This window comes from Lissotriton helveticus, chromosome 2_1 (genome assembly GCF_964261635.1).
Source record: "Lissotriton helveticus chromosome 2_1, aLisHel1.1, whole genome shotgun sequence".
NCBI lineage: Eukaryota > Metazoa > Chordata > Amphibia > Caudata > Salamandridae > Lissotriton > Lissotriton helveticus.
Window position 1 is genome coordinate 1,890,704,792 of NC_136059.1, and position 18,873 is coordinate 1,890,723,664.

An 18,873-nucleotide genomic window follows, 5' to 3' on the forward strand; every position below is an offset into this window, starting at 1 on the left:
TCTTTACTTGTATTGCTGGCTTCATCTATTCTATGTTCCAGATAACTTTGCTTACTCTCCGCAATATGTTTATGATAAGTTTTGATCATGTCCCGATATCTTTGTTTATCCTCACACTCATATTTTCGTCGCCAGAGCCTTTCAGTTTTTTTACACTCTTGGCGCATTTTCCGTAGTGAAGGGGTAAACCATGGAGCAGAGGCTAAATGACAGGCTGAATTGGCTGTCTTCACAGGGGCCAGTTCATCAAATCTGTCGGTTAGCCACTTCTGCACCACCTCCAGATTTAACTCCAGATTGTCAGTGAACTCGCAGGGATGAAGACGAATAGCGTCGGTCATCGCTTCCACCGAAATGCGGTGGAAGGCTCTTGATCATCGAGTCACGCTACTCTGTCCTCTCTGCCCTGTTATAATGTGATAAGGGACATCAAAATTTATCATAAAGTGATCAGACCATAACACTGGAAGTGGAGATGATACTTCAATCTGTTTGGTGGAAAAGATTTGATCTAAGATATGCCCTTTGTTATGGGTAGGGCTATCGATATAAGGAATAAGGCCAAGCAGTGCCGCAACGTCTTGGATTTTAACTGCATTTGGATCCGCTGCTAGGTCCATATGGAAATTAAAGTCCCCCAGCAGAAGACAGTGCGCCGAGCGCATACAGGGAACAGAAAGAGCTGCCTGTACATCTTCAAAAAACGTCCCGATAGGACGAGGTGGTCTGTAGACAAGAAGTCCAGTACATGTCTGGCGAGATGAAAGAGACAACTTGAAGCCGATGGCTTCACAGCCAGATATGTTATCTATCGAGAAAGAGGAACAAATTAAGTCCTTTTTCACAATAAGAGCCACTCCCCCTCCTCTCCCCCCAACTCTGTCACTTCTGAGAATGAAATCTGAACCTAACTATAACGGCCCTGTAACCTTTGGGTTTTTTCAGTGAATATGTAAGGTTTTTAAATTGCATTTCCTAACTATAACGTCCCTGTAACCTTTGTTTTTTTCAGTGTGTGTGTGTGTGTGTATATATATATATATATATCACGTCAAACTCCCAAACTGCAATAGAGCACGAACGGAGAAATGAACTCTTCACTGGTTTCAAGTAGCACGTATTTTATTTCTTTTTTCTTTTTCAAGTGAACTGCATGTGCTGAAGGACAAGATGCGTTTCGGCGAGCTCAGTCGCCTTGCTAAGTGTGTGTGATTGTGTGTGTGTGTGTGTGTATACATATATACACACATATATATATACCCTGTCCCATGGTAGATGCTCACTGAATTCTGCATAGATTGCCGAAGAATACTATTATGAAACTCAGGGAAAAGTGCAACATAACATATTAAGTTGCAATTGCACCAATAGGCTGGCACATACATATAGGGAAGAGGATAAAGATACACCTTACCTTGCTGTTGTGGGCCACATAGGAACACTAAGTATATGATCTGATATTTACTTTGACATCATGATTCAGACTCAGATATTAGTGTGCACTGAGGGTATGAAGTGAAAAAATTTGACGTTTGTGACGGTATAACTTATTAACTTATTTAAGAATGCCGGGCATTGCAATTAAAATGCACAAAACAGGATGAGTGTTGTGTACTATTCTTTTGAAAAATTCAGAGCTACTGAATTAGGTCCTATTTAATTTGTGTTCTCATTAAAAAAATTTATGTGTTCTTTGTTTTTCACCAGCTTAGGGAGCCCAATTCTTCCTGACTCTTATGGCAACTAGAAGTTGAATCCCCCAACCCTTCTAGCATGCCACATTTTGGTAAATTATGATGATGGAAGAACCTCTAGTATCATATGAAAGGCACAACCTTTGGCATCTTTTTTTTCAAAACATTTTGTTTGTGATTTTCTTTGTTAGCAATCCTAACAGACATGTAACAGGGTTCCTTTACAGATGACGTGTATTGATTCCGAGGTTACATACAAGTAGAACAAGCCTATGCTAGAACAAACATTCATCACACGGATCTGCAGGATCATGTGTAGTAGTATACAGTAAACCAAACTAACCCAACTCCACCCACCCTTCCTGGAGTGTCCTGAGCTATGATTCCTTCATGATTTTCTCCATCCAGATACTGTTGGAACAGTTTGAATGGGGAGCTTTGCCGTGCATTGTGTGAAGGTATGTGTTGTGGTGCGGGTGGGTGGTGCCTACGAGGTTCACTGGAAAATTGAGAAGGGGACAGCAGTGCCAAGACCAATTAGGGTGTACAGGACCCCATGTCTGTATAGAGTTGCCAACCTAGTTGGTGCATTTATTGGGTGGTTGAAGTGAGGAGTCAGGGGGGCTTTCAGCCTGATTCATCATTGTCCCGTTTTGCGAGTCTGTAATAGCGATTCATAAGGAATCGCTATTAAGGACTTGCAAAACGGGATTCATGTAGGAATTGCAAATAATATTGCGATTCCTACATGTTCCTTATTTGCGATTAGCAAATTGCTAATCGCAAATAAGGAATAACTCCCCATCCATTCCTATGGGCCTAAAAGCCCATAAGAATGAATGGGGAGGTATTCCTTATTTGCGATTAGTAATTTGCTAATCGCAAATAAGGATGCGATTTCAAGGGTGCAGGGGTGTCCAAAGGACACCCTGTAGCACCCCTGAAATGTGAATTTCAACTGATGTTGTGCACACACATGTCCAAAGGACATGTGTGTGTGTAACATGCAACTTAGAAAAATGCATTTAAATGCATTTTTCTAAGTTTTCGCTATTTACCACGAGGTTTGACTTTGTGGTAAATAGCGGTCCTAAATTGCGAATTCGCAATTTTTTAATGTTTCATGAATAGCATTTAAGGAATCTCTAATAGAGATTCCTTAAATGCTAATCCTCGCAAATTTGCGAATTCTTTATTAGCGATTTTTGCATTTGGGATGATGAATCCCAAATGCAAAAATTGCACTCGCAAAGGGCCAGATTCTCAGAATCTGGCCCTTTTGCGCGCGCATTTCGCTTGATGAATCAGGCTGTTTGTCCTCTACATCTCTGTGTTCCTTCGGGCCCATTACCAACTCATCCCCTAGTAATGCTGCTTCTCTACTCTACGGAGTGCCCTACTCTCAGGCTCTGCCCAGAATAGAGTGTTTGCCTTCAATGCCCATATGCTGGGAGGTTACGCAGACTTCCATTGCATTATTATACTATGCTTGGCTAATAAGAGTGGGAGGTCTGTGAATTTCGTTCTTTGTGACCTTAGTCTTATAGGATCTCAGGGACATGTCAATCAAGCAGGCTTCCATAGTAGCAATCTTCTTAGGTTTCCCAGTCAATGACTTCTGAAATTGTGATCTGTATTATTTTCTAAAATGCACTAAGCCTTGAGAAAGACAAGACTTGAAAGTCTGCTGCGAGTGATGGCACCTAGTACAGTCCGATTGTGCTTCTGGATACAGCTGCCCAATCTTCTAGGCTCTGAGATAGGCTCTGTGTAGAATGCTAAATGGTAGACATTTGAAAAAGGCTTTTCTAGAGACCTTATGGGGCATTCTAAGACCTTGTGCCATTCTTTATCCTTATAGGCTTTCATTGAGACAGCTTCCCAGCTGGGGTCGGACTGGGAACCCAAAGCAGCCCTGGCAATTTTCTCTTACAAGAGCCTGGGAAAGCACTGCCTGGCCCCGGAAGGCTGGAAACATTTGCTTGCTGCTTTTGTTACTTGGGGCGATGTTGCAGCACTGCTGCAAAACCGGCCCCCACACCTGCAAATTCTGTCCCAACGCTCTGGCCTCCAGGGGGAATACCCGATACAGCCAGTCCAGCACGGCTCCCAGAGTTCCCTGATGTGTTGTAGGGAGACGTCAGTATGTTCTAATATTGCTTTATAGATCCAGGACACTAATCTTCAACTGTGCCCTTTGGTGTGTAAGGTTTGTAGAAGTGAGTGCGTAGGGGTTTGGCTGGTTTTGTATAACAAAACCACCAAAGAGAACCTCAGTGTTGATTGTATTGTAGCAACAGGCCTACTTGTAGAGTGAATGTATCTCTTAGCATAGCAAATACTACGAATATCCCATTCTCATAGTAAAAACTGATAATTGCTGTGCTTAGAAATCGATATGGTGCTGTATGGTATGGCATGGTATAAAAACAGACCATTATTATTATTATCTCGTTATGTCACTGCCTGCAAGCGTCGCCATTGAAGAGCTAACACCATCAAGAACCACAGCATACACCCTCTAGCCACTAGTTGACAGATCTCGTTCTCACAGGGTGGACCCTACTATATCGATTTAACACACGACCCACCTAATTGTCTCTCTTAGGTTGTAACATTGATGCCATAAACCCCACCCCAACTAGTGGAATCAAAATGCAGTCTTAAGCACACAACAAGCAGTCTCAGTCTACTGGAAGGGACAACGTGGACATTTCACAGCACTTTCGGCCTTTTTTGTCTATATCACTGTATTTAAGACGTATGACGAACAGGTAACATCACTCGAAGTGTAAGGCAATAAACTTGTATAATATTATGTTCAAAGCCATAGCCATGATTTTGTTTGCCCTCCCCCTCGCCAATCATACGCGGTCAGTAGCATACACTCACCAAACGGGCAGTGGCAATAGTACCCGTCCATGCCACTCTGGCAGGACCCTCCGTTGAAGCAGGGGTTGCTTTCACAATAGTTGATGGCAGACTCGCACATTTTACCTGCAGGGCAGAAGGAAGAGCGAAGGTTATTTATGGGCAGAAGCTGTTAAAATGGTTACAGTGAGTTAAGTATTTCCAGAAAACGAGTGGAGGTCAGCTTCATAGATAAAGAGAAAGACAATAGGAGACAGACCGACAGACAATGAGAGTGAATGGTATACATATTGAGACAAATGCTACGAAATATAGAGAAGGAGAGAGAGGGACAGAAACACAAAGAGATTGACAACTAGGCAGGCAGGCAAACAGAGATAGACTGGTAGATTTGATAGACAGATATAAAGACTGATAGATAGATAGATATATAGATAGATAGATAGATAGATAGATAGATAGATAGATAGATAGATAGATAGATAGATAGATAGATAGATAGATAGATAATCTTAGACAGCCGATTCAAGCAAACCATGCCACAGATAGTACGTTTTATCACTATTCGAAAAGAATGAAACAAAAACAATTATCCTCTTTTTTAATCAGTCAATTACAAGTTAATAGTAATGTTGTCAGTGATTTCTTTTAAAATATGTAATCAGTTGAGGTTTAAAAGACTTCACTCTTTTAACATATACCTGCCATTTCAGCAATTGGATGTTTAACACAGGAAAAATACTAATTACAAACAATCATATTAATTTTTGGGCGATCCTTTTAAAGGGAGGCCATCTTTGGAATAATGCTAACTTATTGTCCTGTCTATAAAAATTGCAGGATAAAAGCACTGGTAAGGATTTCAATAGCTAAACATTAAACAGATAGCTCTTGGTGTGTTTGTCAATGGTGCAGGTGATTTCCCATACAAATTCTGAATCACCTGATTGTCATGAAACATACCTTTATTTCGGGGCATGTGCAGGGGAATGTTACCTCTCAAGAGGTTCCCAGAATGTACATTATGCAGGAGGTGGTTCACAATTTCCTACCATAGATCCTCAAGCACCCCCGGTTACTTAACCTCAAGTGCGGTCCATAGTTTCTGTGGTGCAGCCAGGGTTCTTGATGTGCACCAGGGAAACCACACACATAAAAATCTGGATTTTACTTTACTCTAATGTAATAGTTGTTTTGGGGGGCTTGTGAACACAGTTAGGTACTTAATGTGTCCTTTCTTGCTTCCCATTATAGGCTTTACGCTCAGAGGAAAGATCTCACAGGATCCATCAGAACCAAAGTGCATGCCATTGTTCCTTAAGTCAATAAGTGTACACTTCTATTGAGAGTCCTTCTTTGTGAAGAATTGCATACAAACACTCATAGACGTGCGGCAAGTAATGGCAGGAAGGAAGAAGATGCAGGAGTGCCCAATGCAGGCTGTGAGAACAAGGTACCACATAAAATACTTTTACAAAGTATTTAAATGGAACTCATCTAGATGATAGTGATTATTAATTTTGACCCTGGATCCAGCCAATCCAGGACCTTAGTAGGACACTGTTAAAGATACTGCCTCTTCAGCATTCACACACTGCTCTAAAGTTGGTTGCTAAAACATATTTTTACGCACAAATAACACACAGTGCTCCACCTAGTGGTGTTGGCAAAATACTACACAAGGCTGGAAAAAAGGCTATTTTTGAAATGTACGGGCAGTGCAGCAATATAATATTTTGCTTAAACCGCAGAAAATCTGGAGCACAAAACGTTATCTGCAGACCAGCTCGGTAAATGCACTTCCAGAATGGAGATGTCGTTTTCTATAGTTAAACTGTAGAACATTTCTATTTTCAAGGGCCTAACACTTGTTTATGGACTTCAAGCAAGGATAAGAGAATGCACGGGGTTCACTGGTAGGATGGGCTAACCACGTCAATCGCTGGGTATAATTCTATACGGAAAATGACCATTTCCCAAACAAAAACTGATCGTCCAGAAGAAATACAAGAGCAGCAGCCTGCTCACGCTAATGATGGTGAAGGAAGGTCATCCATCTTTAAAATCCTATCCATCAGAACCAGCTGAACTATCTTTACTGCAAAATCAACTACAAATGCAGCTGGCTAAACACAATAAATCAACAGAGCTCTCATCCTCATTCAGTTTTAAGGAAAGCCATTAGAAAGATCTATGACTTCTGTAGTCCAAATTTACAACGGTAAATAGACCAACAGGCAGAAAACCTGTATGCTCCCCACAGGCATAAAGTAAAGTGCACTGCACTGCTGCGGAAAAACACATTCAATTAAGATCCTGCATATTTCCACTCAACGACCACAAGGTAATTCAATGCGTCTGGGGCAAGAGATTGAGCAAGCATGAGCTACTTTCTATTTAATACACAATTACTCATCTTCTCGGACAGAGCTTCCTCCCAGTATTTGTCTGACAGGCAGTGAGAAGGTATCTAATCAAAAAGAGAGCACTCTTTTGCAGTTAAATTTAGCAAGGTAAGTTTGTTTCAGACACTGCTTAATTATAGTTTGCGTAAAATGATGACGGTAAGTGAATGGAATTTCCCCTTTGTTTTCCCATGAAAGAAAATAGCTTTGCTGAGTGACCCCAGCATGCCAGAGAAAACTGCATGGATGATTCACCAAAATGGCAAGGGCTGCAAAATTTCTAGATCATCGCCCTCAAAGTGGTCAGCTCAAGCACCCTGCGGCACCTGGGATCAATCTCTTGGGTGGAACTCCCATCTCCACTGTTGCAGTAGTATCACCATCAGATTGAGATCAGACAGTGCAGGAAGTATAAGACAAGACCTGTGCCTTTTCCTGCAATGCTCTGTAGACCTAGAGCTCTAGTCTGTGCCACAACTGGCAGAGCCCATCCCTTCCCCAATTCAAAGAGGAGTTCAAGACACATCTCTTCACGCAACACCTCCATGCACTGTTATACTCCAGCGGAAGTGAATTTCCCCTCTTGGGTATTAAACCCACATCCTCTTCCCTTTCCCAAATTATTACTGTAAATCTCACTCCACCACATCTTCTATTTTCTCCTCTACCTCCTTTCTCACCTTTGTGAACACCAACACCACTCAAATCACGGCGTTAAACCTCTTGTCTTGTAGTAGTGTTTGGTCGTTTGCAGCTAGGTTTGTAGTATAGAAATCATAAACATTCACGCACATCCGTAAAATCTTGCATGCTTTAACTCCAAATGAGTTGATAGGGTTGACTCATTGTCCAAACCCTGTCCCCCAATACCTTCTTATGTGTGGCTATGGTTCTAGCTCATTTCAAGCAGTCTATCTACATAACATAAACAGGGCTCTAGCCACAGCCTTCAAGCCCCACGAGGCCATTAGGAGCAAAGACACTGTTAGGTGTGCCAGTAGTGCTGAATTTGTAACATAATGAGTTCTGATGCCCAAAGCTCACAAGAAATAGAAACTGAAAACCGGAACGCCTAACCCACACATACATTATTTACCATGCCTCAGTTCTCTGACCTAATTTCTTCATAAGCACAGCAAAAAGCGTTTTTTTATAGAGCAAAAAAGAGTAAACACTGACAACCACTGATTGTTACATTTAAGAAAAAAATCAAAAACACTGAAACAGCCCCATTGGGAATGACAACAAATAGAAACTGAAAACATCAATGTCTAGCCTATACATAAATTATTTACTGTGATTCAGTTCTCTCATCGTCCTCAAAATGGATGTGCTTAGAAAGGTAAAAGTGTCTCCATAAAAGGCTGAAACTTTGCGAACTTCTGGATATACACAGATCTTTACAAAGGGTACATTTGTCACTCAAATATACCTTAATGCTGTTTAAGTAAAGAAAATACATATTCAAGTATATATAAAAAAGATGGGGTACTCAAAATAACAAATAGATAGCAAATTGAGGACCATGATATTTTGGGGGGAGCTTTTGTCTATTGATCATCCCTAGAAGCAACTCTCAGAAATAAAATACAGTGAAAAACATGAAGCAGCGTCAATACCGCTCTCATGCCCACTATTGTACAAGTGAAAAACAAGTCTCGTCACTTCATTTGCTCACCCCCACATCTCCACTATTTAGGTGTACTCAGTGTATATTAAGAATCTGGTCACACCCTTGAGTCCCTGTGCCACTTCAATAGTTGCACTATTGAAAGTTAAACTCCCAGTGACAAATTCCTATACCAATAAAGTGTTGCACTGATACACTCTGCTCAATAATATGCCAGTCATCATACCTTGCATTCAGTGCTGTCCCCGGGTTTATCAGAAGCCAGCCCTTGACCTGAGACTAGGCAAACTACAGCAAAATAGGAGAGCGGCAAAACGACAGAAAATTTTGGAAAATAACCAGTAATATCAACCTTGTTTCAAGAACACTGCATTGGCTTGAGGAAGAGAAGTCCAAGCAAACGAAATTCCGACAAGGTCAACATACACGACTACGTTAATTGTAGCTTACGGGCAGATCAGGTAGATGGGACAAGAGGGAGCCACAAGGAGATCAACATCAACCACAGGCCGAACTGTTAATTCAGTCAAGGCTTCCCCATATATACAAGGGCATTTTCCAACAAATTGGAGGGAAGTGAAGGCGGTAACATGTAGGGTAGTATTGGCCAGTAAAGTATACTAACCAGAGAACAGTTTGTAAAGTCCAAAGCACTGATGACAACAGTGGGAAGTAACAACTTGAAAAAGATGATGCAGGACACAAGACAGACCGTTAACACAAACACTTGGAAATCAACAACGATGGAACAAGGAGTTGAAGTGGAACATAATGTACTGCTTCCGATAAAGTTATCAAAGACAAGATAAGACCACAAGATTTTTGAGGGTGAACCACAAATAGACGTCTTGTATATTCAGAAATGCAGATTGACTAAAGGATTCTTGTAGAAAAGACAGACTCACTAACGCTGCAGGACCTGATAAGGTAACCTCCAATGTAAAGATCATTGTGGATTTTTAACTGGTGGACGAGGAAATGTCAACACTGCCCAGCCCTCCCACCAGGAGCAGAGACACCAGGGCCACTGGCAACAAAAATTAAAGGGAAGTGCAAGCCAAAATAATGTCACTACAAAACAGCCCCCCTGAGAACCTCTCCCCCTTTATGGTCACACCATGCCCCCCCCCCACTCCTCGCCCATGTTTCCCTCTCTCCAAGATGTGAAGCATCTCTTTATTATACACATATTTGACATAGCCAAGGTGTAGACCATTATTTTAAGAACATTTTTGGGAATGTGTTGAGACTATGTAAAATAAATCACTCCACTGTGCAGAGAATTGGGAAGAAGAACCAGGCAACAAATAATTGAAATTTCAGGGAATGCAGCACACATACCATTTGTCACAAACCAATAGTATGGGTCCGTCCTGCAGGTGCTTGAGATGGGGGAGTTCACACGCCCCTCCCCCTTTAAAATAGGGGAAGAAGGAGGGATATAGTTACAGTTCTTGCAAAGAAGCTTGCAAGTACACAGAGGAGAGTGTTTAAGTGAAAGTAAATGCAACAGGTTCATAACATCAAAGGTGCAGGAAAATTTACATGCTAAAAAGAAAAGTGGATTCAAGTAATAAATAAAGGTGAAAGTGAAAAAGAGAGGTTCTATGCGCATTAATGGAAAAGAAAAACTGCTGTACCATTGAGAATAAAATAATATATCATTTGCGAGCCTGCGGTGCGAGTACACATGCCAGCAAACAAGTCCCAAAAGGCTTCCCACTGTTTCTAACAACAGTGGAAGCCAGGAGCGAGCAATGTAGCTGACAAAAAAGACCTTATTGGGCTGACCCAAAATATGGGTCCAGAACTTCCTTCTAAACCCCCTCAGGCACATTCAGTGCAAACATTCTTTGTGCGAAAATAGCGCTATAAAATTGTTTCTTTTTCTTTTAATTACCCCCCAAGCACAGGGACATTGGCACCCAAGAGTAATCACTTGACATATATTTAAACTCAACAGATCTAGTTCAAGGGACATTGAAAGATGTCCGTATTTTACCGATTCTTTATTAGTTTGCCATGTACTCTCTCACAGCAAGGAATACAATGGAAGGAGTCAATAAAGCAATTATGGAGGGAGATGACGACTGTGAAAAGAGAAACAGTAGCGGATACAATTTTATTTAAAAGGGTATGGATTGGCAATTCATGCTCTGCCTTTGTCCTGGTACGTTTTACTACTGGAGAATAAGCCATAGAATTTGACAGAGCTAGTCTTATTTTTTTTTTTTAAATGTTCTGAAATCTATCACCAAACCTTTCCTGAAATATCGTATTCAACTACTTTTCTACTACTAATATATTTTACTATAAAAGATGATATTGATGTTACTTATCTCTGTTACAACATCTGCTTCAAAACCATGCTTTGTTAGTGCACATTTAATGTATTTCTGCTGCTCATTTAACAGCTCATTTAAGTCAACTAATTTACATAAAAGATTTGAGAATAGCAATATTGATAAATTATTCTGATCACAGACTGGCAGATTTTACAAAAGCACTTTATATAATATTACCTAAAATTCAATAGACTTAGAGTTCATGCAAAAGAGAGTGACCATACCTGTGTACCCAGTTTTGCAGACACAGTTGTAACCTCCTGGAAAGTTCTGGCAGATGGCTCCATTTTTACAGGGGCTGGCGAGGCATTCGTTGACATCCCTTTCACAGGCTATTCCAGTGAAGCCATCATTGCAGCTGCATGAGAATCCTCCCACCAGGTTGTGGCACGTCCCACCATTGTGGCAAGGCGATGGCAGGCATTCATCAATGTCTATCTCGCACAGGCTACCGTCGTATCCGGGCAAGCACTTACACATAAATGGCTGGAGGGGCTCATTCGACACGATGATGACCGGGATGCTCTCATGGCTTTTTAAACCAGGACCCACAGCAAGCTTTTTAACACAACTTCCACCATTTTGACAGGGATTCTGAGCACACGAGTCATGATCCACAGATTCTATCCATACACCGCTTTGTCTGAGAATAATTTCCCTGATGCTTTCGAAGAAGGTGGCGACTCCACTGGGATTCACATACTGATTGTTGTTTCTTTTGACAGCAGCAAGGACAAAAGTTCGATTGCTAATCTCATAAACCCCATGGAGCTGCACAGCCGTGCCCAGCCCAGTAAGCTGTGAACTTGCGATGCGCAGAAAACTGAGATAGTGATTAGTCAAAAAGTCCCTGATGGTCTGCACATTGAGACGGAGAAGGATACTATTGTCTATGGTGGCATTGTTGAATCCGGCAAAGAAAACTCGAACGCTGCTAGTTACGGCATTGTGCAAGCCATCATTGCTAAGCACGGTTAAGTCAAATGTTCCATCAGTGGACCTTGCTTGGGAATTCAGATCACAAGTCCCACCTGGAATACTGAAGAGGCTTGTAATACCTGAGGTGAGGGAACATCGGAAACTGTCCAGCACATCAGGATCCTGAGGCTTAACACTGCCCAATATTCCTCCTGGAAATATATTGCCGAAATAGTGGACAAATATTTCAACTGATCTCGGTTCTGATGGGTTATCATTCTGATCTAGAACCTTCACATGAACTGTTCCAGTTGAAGACATCTGGGGAATGCCTGAGTCTCTGGTAACCACTGATAAGTAGAAGTTACTAATTTGCTCTCTGTCAATTTCCCTGGTTGTGGACAGCACGCCGGCAGGACTTAGACTGAAGTAACTGGTAGAAGGGCCTGTGCTGAGCAAGTAATAAGTAAATGGCCCTTGGTTTGGGGGAAGATCTGGATCAGATGACTGAAGTGACATCACAAGTGTTCCTGCACGAGTGTTTTCCATCACTTCTCCTTGGTTGGTGGATAGGGTAGGCCCATTGTCATTAATATCTTCTAACGTCACCAACAGATTGGCACTACCGGTGGCTGATGGTGTTCCTGAATCAATAGCCAAGACTGTCATATTATATACAGGGACAGTTTCCCGATCCAGTTCTGCAGTCACAGTTATCTGACCAGTTTGGGTATTAATGGCAAAGGCACCTTTGTCATTCCCAGAGCCAATAAAATAGGAGAACCTACTCCAGCTGGGCACTGAGTCAGAATCAAAGGCACTTACAAAGGTGACATGGGTGCCAGGAGGCACACCTTCACTGATCTGTACATTGTAGAGCTCAGTGCTAAAGTGGGGTGGATCATTGGCATCTAGTACAGTGATGTTTACAGTTACTTCATCTATGTCCGCTCCGCGGATGCTACCGACATTTTTTGCAAGAACCTTCAAAGAAATTCTTTCTTCTTTTTCTCTGTCTAAGGGACCCGAAACATAGATCTGTCCACTCTTCTTGTCAATCCGGAAACCTTTCCTTCTGCTACTACCAAAGATCAGGTAGTGGACTTCCCCATCAATTCCCATATCCCGGTCACTTGCAAATATTTCTCCAACAACGGTGCCTTTGGAGGCTGCTTCAGACACTTCAAAGTAATAAAGCTTTGAAACAAAGCGTGGCACATACTCATTTGTTCCCCTCAGGTGGATATTGACTGTGGCAAAACTGCATCGTTCTTCATCTGGAACATTAAAAGCCTTTGTGGTTAGATGATAACTCTGTTTTGTTTCATAATCTAAGAAGCCTTGAGTCGTGATCACTCCGGTGTTCGGATCAATAACAAAGAGGTCACTATCAGACGATTGGATGGCATATGCAATTATTGCGTTGGGACCAGAATCTGCATCAGTTGCATTGAGTTTGATAACAGTTGTGCCACTAGGAGCATTTTCCAAAACACTAGGAGAATACTCTTCCGGATCAAATATTGGTGCATTGTCATTATCATCAATCACATGCACAGTGACAGTGCAGTAGCTTGTTCTAGCTACCCACCCCCCATCAGCAGCACTAAGTGTCAAGTCATGCTTCTGACTGATCTCATAGTCAAGGTGTTTGGCAAGAATAAGTGCTCCTGTGGTTGCATTGATAGTGAAGAGGCCTGCATCGTTTCCAGAGGAAATATTATACTTGACAATTCCATTCATAGCCGCATCCCTGTCCCTTGCTGACATCGTCCTGAGTACCGTTCCCACAGTAAAGCTCTCAGGAACAGTCAGGCTTACATGACTTTGAGAGAACTCGGGTGTATGCAAATTTTCTTCTGTTACAACTACTTGAACAACTGTTTCTGATGAGAGAGGAGGATTACCTTTATCCTTTGCTGTTACTTTAAGCAAGAAATGTTTATTCAAATCCATAGTCAGAGGTGCTACCACAGAAATCCATCCTGTCTGGCGGTCCAGGGCAAATTTGTCTGTAAGGTTCTCACTCTCAATATAGTATTCCACCTCAGAATTGTGCCCAAAGTCTTTGTCATCGACGGCTGTCACTTTAATTAGTTTTGTCCCCACGTTTGCATTTTTTGTCACTGGTGTGAAATATTCTTTGGTAAGGAACTTTGGAGCATTGTCATTGCTGTCCACTATGTTGATTGACACTGTAGTTTCGCTCATTAGAGGGGGGCTTCCTCGGTCTGAAGCAGTTACTACAAAGCTGTGCCTGTTTATATTAATGTTGCTTGATCCACTGGGGTTCTGATACTTTAAGCGCTGCTTGTTGAAAATCTCTCCAGTGGTGGCGTTTATGCGGAAGAACTCAGACTGGGATTTTATGAAGTAATACACTTGGCCATTCAGTCCATCATCGGGATCAGATGCAGCAACATGTGTCACCTTTGATCCGACCTCTGTAAGTTCAGGGTATTCTAAGTAATAGGAAGGCCTTCTAAATCGCGGTGCATTATCGTTGATATCTGTTATGAATATGGTGACATCTGTGCTTACTGTCCAACCTGAATCATGCGCAGAAACCCGGATAATATAGCGCTCAGTATCTTCCCTATTTAGTGGCCTGTTGACTGTAATATCTCCAGTGGTGGGATTAATGCTAAATGGTAGGCTAGAGTCTGCAATAGAGTACCTACTTACAGCATTTACACCGGCATCTTCATCTGATGTAGTGACTCGTGTTACTGTATATCCCAGAGGTGCGTTCTCTGGTACAGTGGCTGTAAAGATTTGTGAGAACCGGGGGGCATTGTCATTGTCATCAAGAACATTAACTAGTACCTTGGCTGTACTACTCAATGAAGGAGATCCTTTGTCTGAAGCCCTAACAGTAAGTGTGTATTGAGCAATCTTTTCCCTGTCAAGAGGTCTGGTACTTCTTAGTTCTCCACTTCCCCGATTTATACTGAAAAAGTGCTCCTTATTGCCATCAATGATTGAGTAGTCTAGTTGGCCATTGGGACCACTGTCTTTGTCCACAGCAGAGACAGCTACTATTTTACGTGGGGAAAGGTTTTCCATTATTTCCACGATGAAAGGATCTTTATTGAATTCTGGGCTGTTGTCATTGACATCTACAACAGTAACTTCCAATTTTCCATATGAAGAAAAAGGAGGAAACTCCATGTCTCTGGCTTCAATCCAGATGACAAACTTTGGGGTACTCTCGAAGTCGAGAGGCTGTACGATGGAGATCTGGCCTGTGTGCTGGTCAATATGGAAGGTGTTGCCATGGTTTCCACTAGCGATGAAGAAAGACAAGGAACGCCCTCTAGATGCAGAACCAGAGACTGTGGTAACAACAGTGCCAACTGGTTGATTTTCAGGGTACATGAATGTTTGCTGAGCAATGTGAACACGAGGGAACAGCGACCTGTCAGCAAACCTTACAGTCACGGTTGTGCTGTCTGTCTTGGGACTCTGCCCACTGTCTCTTACATGCACACCAAACGTAATTTCAGAGGTTCCTGAGATTGATTCAGCAGCCATTATTGCACCTCTTTGTGGATCAATGTGGAATTTTTCTGAGTGTCTGTCTTTGAGGGTGAAATGCAGCTCGGCATTCGGTCCTGAATCTGCATCAGTCACTGTTACAGCAAACACGAAGGAATCTGCAGAAAATAAAGAGGGAACAGAGTTAGTTATATGTTTTGCTTCCTAGAAAGGTAACATAGTTTTATGAATCTCATCAACTAATTTGAACACCTCCCCATATTACATAGAGTTATTACTGTGCATTGACACAACTAATTAAGGAAAATATCAACATCAAAAGGTCTACAAAATGACACATGTACCTGCAAGGCTCTTACAGCACAACAATGTTATGCCATCAAGTGTACTGCCTGCCTATGGGCGGAAGCACACATATCCTACAGGTCAAATGACCTGAGCTAATGGTGCTGCTTGTGGTCCAGCTAGTGACTATTCTTGAAGAGGGACTGTGCTATTCACTTTGCATCTCACTGCTGACAGCCATGAATGCACTATAAGGTGTCCTCATGGTACAGCAGCCCTTGGTCTCTGATTTACATCTACAATACCCCTTAAAAGGGCCTGGGTCACAATGCTGCAAAGAGGGAGCTCATTGTGGGGTAAGCAAAAGGGGAGCAAGTACTTGGTCTCTAGAGCTGCTGCCTCACCATCAGAGGATGGCTCCTGAGGCGAGCAAATCAAGAAGTTCCCCAGTTAGCACTCGCCCTTCGAGAGTTATAATTACTGACTGCGCTGGTCAGGTGGTGACCTCTGTAATACTTGTGAATGTAGACATATTAATACAAAAATTCTATATGCTATTGCACCTCCTTGGTGTGAGGGCCATGTAACCAATTGATTACCTAAAGATTAAATAAGTCTTCAAAAAACTGAAACATTTTTCCTGTTCTTTCAAAAAAAGAATTTATGTCTGTACAGTTGGGAGTTGAGTCACTGTCCGCATGACATAGGTGAAAAACTTAAGGACATCACATGTATTGCACCCAGTCATGCCTTTATATGAAAATATGTTAGAAGCAAAGGCAACAGTTTGACAAATGTTTTCTAGCATGTCTTTATCTCACAGTTAGTCACTGTATAGCAGCTACTAATCCCTAACCTGGATGTATTACATTCATTAGGCTGGAAATTATTATGTGTCTAAAACGTCCTGTAAGTGTATGATTTACCATTAAGTGCTAATCAGCAATACAAATAATGCCAATCACCCTTCTCCCTGATTCTGAATCGTTGCATATTACTGTTATTTTTGGACTAAATTATACAGGCACACATGTAAGTGAAACACACTGTGAAAGGTGTAGTAGTGTTATTTAGAATTGAGACAATCAGAGTTCCACTCATTTAGAAGACGGGAAAGAAAATATCTTAGTACAGAGAGAACAATTTCATAGTAGGTGAACCTGCCCTCATATATCCATTTACTTCCTCTAGGGATGGGAATATCCTCAGCATGGTGAACAGTTGTGGTCCCCTTCCATGAGTGCCTGACTGCATTTATCTGGTATCCTGTTTTCATATTTTGGCCCTAGCATCACACTAATCTAGTATGTGCGCAGAAGTCTATGCCTATCTCTTGACACAAATGAGGTCCTGGACCTCTTGTGGGACCAAACGGGGATCACAATGGTGTCCTCTCTGAATCAACAGTGGGCTCCTGTCCCTGTAATGGGTTTAGTACATGAAGCAGGGGTTGCAGGATACCATGTTTTGTGAATCAACAGTTGTGACCAGCCCTTTTTATCTGTATCACTGGAGTGGAGGCCTACTGGCACACTCATATAAAGTTCCACTTCCATGCACTGACCTAGATCGTAGCACTAACAAATCATATTTGTGTATCTCCAGCTTGGTGCATGTATGTATGTTGTATAGTAGTTAACTAGGGTAATAGAGGCCTGACTTGCAGCACAAGATTGAGGTATGTTTTTTTCTCAAGACAGTGGAAGTGTATTTCTGGTGTTCATGAAGCAGGAGGGAGTACAGTGAAAGACGGGGAGGGAAGACAAGTCTACTTTTGAAATTCAATTAGCCTTTTGTTGAGGAAGGAGCTGCTTATTAGTCTTTCTACTGTTTGTTAGATGGTATAGGAGAAGGCTGGGACTGCAGACTCTGCTGTGCATGGTAAAGGAGATCACTAGGTGAGGCCCAGTGTGTTGTTTTTCCTTGGTAACACTAATTCAGTTTGCTGATGACAGCCAGGTAAAGAAACCTCACACCTCTTTTTTGTGGGTGTTCCAGGCTGCGGGAGTACCTTTTTGTGAAAACCATCACTCTACACAAAGGCTGTTTCTGGAGAGCTCCCTGGGGAGGACACTGGAAAGGAGAACCACCCCAAACAAGGTCTGAAAAAACAGACATCAGGTCCATATCTCCTGTTTGCTTTGGCTGTTTAAAGTGGGATCTGCTGACCCACTTGTTGCTCCAGTTTCAAGTTCTCTATGGCCAAGTAAGTAAGTGATCCACAGAGTATCAAGAGGTATTCTGTGCAACTAGAGCTGGTGTCTACCTGACAGCAGCTTCCTAGGGGTGAAGGGAAACCACCCGAATTTACCCCTTGCTGCAAGAAGTAAACACCTATCCTGAAGCTTCTAAAAGTCAGCTTGCCTGCAGAGAGAACAAAAGAGCATGCCAACCATGCAGCAGGAGTGACTGTCAAGGAGGAGTGTGTTGTGGTGCAACTGAACCCCAGTGTGTTTGGTCTAAAGACACAGTGGAATATCAATCAGGGGTTGGTGAAGCACGCAAATCACCCCTGAGGGTTTCAAGGCGCTGCATACCATGGTGTCAGTTTTTCCCTGCCTATCCCCTGCGATTCCCATCAGGCATCGTGAAGTTCAGAATGTATTAGGCCACTGTTCTGAAACATGATGCAATGTGTCCTGAGCAGCTGTGCTTAAGTGTGATGTTGCAACAGGACTTGAGCTGATGTGCCTGAGTTGTAAAGATGCAGCATGGCATGAGCTGCTGCACTGAAGTTTGCAAATGTAGCATGACTTGAGCCGCTGTGCCCAAGTTGTCAAGGCATGACACTACATTGCCTGAGCTCTTGGACCTGAAATGTGCAACTGTGGTGCGCCAGAAAGTCACTGATCCACAATGGTGGCATGACTAGAACCATCCCTCAACCTAAGATCATGGCATGACCTGAGCCGTGATCTACCTTTCCACCTGAAAATCCTGCCTGATTCTTTGCCTGCTGCAAGAACTCTGCATGTGCATGACGTCACTGATCTGGGATGTGGGTCTGAACAGCCCTGGCAGACACACTGCCATATCAGCCATGAACCAGCCTTACTGTACGGCTGTCGACACCCGGGAGCAGCCACAGATACTATCATGGAAGAGGCTGGGAAAAACTGTTGGCTCACGACCAGCACCAGAAAATGGGGAATGGTTGAGATTGGAAAGACCAGAGTGTTCCCTGATACATTGACCCAGTCCATGGAGTCAAAGAACTGTTGGGTGAG

General features: G+C 42.4%; 1 protein-coding gene across 1 annotated transcript in view; it reads right to left on the minus strand.

Moving 5' to 3' along the window:
- Positions 1 to 18,873, minus strand: part of FAT4 (FAT atypical cadherin 4) — a 386,231-nt gene that overhangs the window by 54,635 nt on the left and 312,723 nt on the right. The window contains exons 9-10 of the mRNA XM_078676811.1: positions 11,170 to 15,519; positions 4,587 to 4,691 (exon numbers count right to left, since the gene is read on the minus strand). Of these exons, the coding sequence (XP_078532937.1) occupies positions 4,587 to 4,691; positions 11,170 to 15,519 (4,455 nt within the window). The remainder of the gene's footprint in view (positions 1 to 4,586; positions 4,692 to 11,169; positions 15,520 to 18,873) is intronic.